At 40.5% G+C, this 4,660-nt stretch overlaps 1 protein-coding gene across 1 annotated transcript; it reads right to left on the bottom strand.

Annotated features, from left to right (window-relative positions):
• Positions 1 to 2,632: 2,632 nt before the first annotated feature.
• LOC118843476 (myosin light polypeptide 6) lies at positions 2,633 to 3,310 on the bottom strand. Its single transcript, XM_036751129.1, has one exon. It carries the CDS (start codon positions 3,286 to 3,288, stop codon positions 2,833 to 2,835), a length of 456 nt encoding a protein of 151 aa, XP_036607024.1. The 5' UTR covers positions 3,289 to 3,310; the 3' UTR covers positions 2,633 to 2,832.
• Positions 3,311 to 4,660: the final 1,350 nt, after the last annotated feature.

The raw sequence follows: 4,660 nt of genomic DNA, 5'->3' as shown, positions 1-4,660 counted from the left end.
ATATATATATATATATATATATATATATATATATATATATATATATATATGTATATATATATGTGTGTGTGTGTGTATACATATATACACACATACACACATAAATAATGTATGATGTATGTATGTATGTGTGTGTGTATATATGTACATATATATACACATTTATCTCCCAGTCTGTAACCTGAGTGTATATATATATATATATATATATATATACACACACACACACATACACACATATTTATTATACACACACATATATATACACACACACATATGATATAGCCAATGCAGGAATTTGCTTTTCTTAACTATAACTATATTAATTTTTAAAGGTTTTGTTTTTTCTTTTTCAATTGGGAGGGGTGGATGGGAGGGAGAGAATAAAGGCTTTTTTGTTAATTGAAAAAAATTAAATTTTAAAAAAGAATGGTTTCCTGTACTAAATGGGATTTCTGCTTTTATATGACCCCCAAGGTCCCTTCTAGTGGGGAAAGTCTATGACTTGGTGCTCTTTGAACACTTAGAACAGAATGAAGTTCCTCTGCCTCTATGTAACCCTTTTGCAGAGAACAGTAGCTATACTAACCTAGAAAAGACCAATATAGACCCACATGGATATCGCTGTGCTGATTACTTAAGACACAGAGCCCTGTGCTCCAAGAGCATCAATGTGGCAGCTATAATAGGGGAAAAAAGTGAGAAGCAGGGACCTTTCAGCAATATTAAGCCTCTTAAATGACAAACCTGTAATTTGTGGAGGGAAAAATGGTTCCCTGAATGCATCTTATATCCTCGAGTTTCAAATTACAAAGTTCTTGCTGAAATTGGTTTCTGCCCAAGAGGAGATAATGTCAGTCAAAAAGCTTGCTTTTCTCATCAGTGCTGGGCTCCTAGTGGAGGGGAAAACAGAGCCCATTCTGGCTGCCACATTCACCAAGCAGGAGAACATTAGAGGCAATTTCAATTTCTTACTTGGGGCTTCCCCAAGCATGAGGAAGGGGAGGGTGGGAAGAACGATGAACTACAAAGGTTATTAAAATGCAATTTTAATTTCTGCAGGAGTTACAAGGCGCCATATGAGGGAGCTCAAAGATGTTTGTGGCAGTAATGACCATGTGGCTGCTGTAGTTCAGATGTTTTGCTGGACTTGGGCATGTCCTTAACCAGAAAAAAATATTGAGTCTACTGTAAAATGAGATGAGGATGTTTATTGACTCTGATTTGGGGAGGAGGGGGGAATTGTTTCTGGAGGTCGAGTTTGACTGATACTGAGGAAATTGTAAAGCCTAATTATTACTTTCAGAAATAATTTCTTCTTGAGGTTATGAGGCTTTCAAAAAGGAAGGGGCTAAGTCCATTATTGTCTCTTCACTGAGAAATCTCCCTTTTAAATCTCCCCCAAACCACATCACTATCATTTCCAGCTCTTCCCTGCTGCAGGACAGCTCATCCTCATAATAATCTCTTGCATTTTTATAGCTTCTCATATTTTTTAAAGTGACTTCTTACACAGTATTTCATTTGATCCTTGTGACAATCCAGAGACAGAAGTAGAGAGGGCTAATTATTACCCTCACTCGACAGATGAGGAAACTGAGATGCAGAGAGGGGAAAAGTCCATTCGAGGTTTCCAATAATCTCTTCACTGTTAAATCCAATAGCCCTTTATCGATCCTCTTTCTTCCTGACCTTCCTGCAGCTCCTGATATTGTTGACCACTCCCTCCTTCTGGACACTCTCTCTTCCCTTGGATTTGGTACTCAGCTCTCTTACTTCTCCTTCTACCTGTCTGACTTCTCTTCTCAGTCTCCTATGCTGAATTATCATCTTCTTCCTAGCTATTAAGTGGAAGTATCCCACAAAGCTCTGTCACAAACCCTCTTTTCTTTTTGTACTCTCTCCTTTGGTTATCTTATCAGCTCTTAGGGTAACTTGTTTCTTATTTTTAAACAGATGACTCCAAATTTATACACCCAGTTCTAATCTCTTCATTGAGTTCCAGTCTCACATTACCAACCACTGTTTGGATAGTGCCACCTAGAACTCCTACAGGGATCTCAAACTCAGCTTGTCCAAAACAAAACTCCTTAACCCACCTTTCCTCCAAACTTCTCCATTTAGGTTGATATTGCCACCATCTTTTCATTTTCCTAGGTTTACAGTCATGGTGTCATCCTTGATTCTTCTCTTTCCCTCAGTGCCCAGATACAATCTGTTGCCAAGGATTGTTGATCCTACCTCCGCAACAACTTTTGCTTTTTTTTCCTTTTCTTTCCACATTTACAGCTTCAATCCTAGTTCAATCCCTTATTGCTTGTCACTTACACTTTTGCAGTTGGGTTCCCTGCCTCAAGTCTCTTACTTTCCTAATCATTCCTTGATACAGCTGCCAAACTGATATCCCTAAAACACAAAATGGACTAAATCATTCCTCTACCCCTCAAAAGTCTTCAATGGATTCATATTGGCTCCAGGAAAAAGATGAATCTGTGGCCTAGCATTTAAAGCTTTTTACAATTTGGCTGCCACCTATCTTTGCTGTCTTATTTGATACTCCTCTATACCCTTCTGTATTTCTGTTCTAATCAGACTAGACTATGCTTGATATTCCATCTTTGGTCTCTATGTCTTTTTTTTTTTTAGGAGCAGTTAGCAAGTTTTATTTGGTGAAAGCAGAGAGCAAATAGGCCAAAGAGGACATATTTTATGGTGGGGGTTGGAAGTAAGGATGTTGGTAACCCTGAAAATGTAGTTAGTTGCTTCAGGGGCAAGAGGATGATTTTCACACTGAGAAAGTTACGGGGTTCTTTGTGGAAAGAGGAGTTGGTCTCAGCCATTCAGCACCATCCGGACTAGCTCTTCATAGTTGATACAACCGTTGCTGTCTTCATGCCCTGCCACCAACACTTCCACTTCTTCCTCTGTCATCTTCTCACCCAGGGTGATGAGGACGTGTCGTATTTCAGCCCCCATGACTGTGCCGTTCCCTTCCTTATCAAACACCCGAAGCCCTTCTACATAGTCTTCATATGTGCCCTGGTCCTTATTCTTTGCTACGGTCTGCAGCATTGGCAGAAAGTGTTCAAAGTCCAGCACCTTCACATTCATTTCATCACTCTTGGGATTCCCTAAGACCTTGAGCACCTCAGCATTGGTAGGATTCTGGCCCAGGGCTCGCATCACGTCCCCACACTGGCTGTATAAGATCTTTCCATCCCCTGTTCGGTCAAACAGCTGGAAGGCCTCCTTGAACTCTGCGGTCTGATCCTCCGTGAAGTCACACATCTTGGCCGTGCTGCTGCTCGCTCGCTCGCTCGTACTGCCGCCGCCGCTGCGCTATGTAATGGCTCCCTCTATGTCTTTTATAAGTGGTTCCCTGTGTCTGGAATATACTCTAACTTCCTTCTTTTGGAACCATAAATTTCTTTAAAGTCCAACTTAGGTGGCATCCATAGGCATGCACATAGTGTGGACCAAGTATGCTGGCACAACGTGGGGATGGTATGGCAGTCACATTGGCTCTTTCCCTAAAGGAGAACGTGTTCAGGGAATGTACTGTAGCCCTTGGTTCAAAAGGTTAGTGGTGGAGATCGATTATTCAATGCTCTAGCTTGGGGGGCAGTGTTGGTGAGAACCTTGCCTCTCTTGTTCAGAGCTGGAAACCACATCAGATCTCTCTTCTTTCCATCTGTCATTAACTCCACCACTTGCACAGGTAGGCTCAGAGCATTGAGTGATCAAGTTCCACCAATGAGGAGAGCCGTGCCAATAGCCTTTGACATCCCCTCAATTTCAATTTTTTGCCAGCACAAAAAGAGCTGCTATAAATATTTTTATATACATGGGTCCTTTTCCCTTTTTTATGATCTCATTGGGATACAAACCTAGTAGCGGTATTGCTGGATCAAAGGGTATGCATAATTTTATAGCCTTTTGAGTATAGTTCCAAATTGCTCTCTAGAATGGTTGGATCAGTTCACAACTCCACCAATAATGCATTAGTGTTCCAATTTTCCCACATCTTCTCCAACATTGATCATTTTCCTTTTTTGCCATATTAGCCAATCTGAGAGGTATGAGGTGGTAACTCAGAGTTATTTTAATTTGTATTTCTCTAATCAATAGTAATTTGGAACACTATAGATAATTTTAATTTCTTTGTCTGAAAACTGCCTGTTCATATCCTTTGACCATTTATCAATTGAGGAATGATTTGTATTCTTGTAAATTTGACTCAGTTCCCTATATATTTGAGAAATGAGGCCTTTATCAGAAACACTGTCTATAAAAATTGTTTCCCAGCTTTCCGGCAAGTATCTTCTTTATTAACCTGGGGCCCTTTGTAGCACTGTTCTGTTCTCATTGCTGCACAGCTCTCCACCAAGTGTTTCCATTGAGCCACTCTCTACTGGGCATCTCTGTTATTGCTTTTTGTTTGGATATCTACACCGAGCAGCTCTTCTTTCATGTGTCTCTGCTGAACTGCTCCTGTTCTTTCCTGCCATGTTCTGGTCTTCAGCTGCTATTCAATCTTTCTGGCTCTTCTCTAGTTCTCACGCTATCTTGGAAGTGTCTGCATCTGACAAGTGCAGACTGTACACAGATTCAAACCTCTACAAAAAGCCTAAGTTATACCATACCTAACTCCAACAAAAGG

The sequence above is a fragment of the Trichosurus vulpecula genome, chromosome 3 (assembly GCF_011100635.1).
Source record: "Trichosurus vulpecula isolate mTriVul1 chromosome 3, mTriVul1.pri, whole genome shotgun sequence".
Classification (NCBI taxonomy): Eukaryota; Metazoa; Chordata; class Mammalia; order Diprotodontia; family Phalangeridae; genus Trichosurus; species Trichosurus vulpecula.
Note: the sequence above shows the minus strand (reverse complement) of the source record. Positions and strands in the feature narration are given on the sequence as shown.

What these genes read in the sequence shown, in the direction of transcription:
- LOC118843476 (XM_036751129.1), bottom strand. Translation starts at nt 3,288, where the DNA reads ATGTGTGACTTCACGGAGGATCAGACCGCAGAGTTCAAGGAGGCCTTC.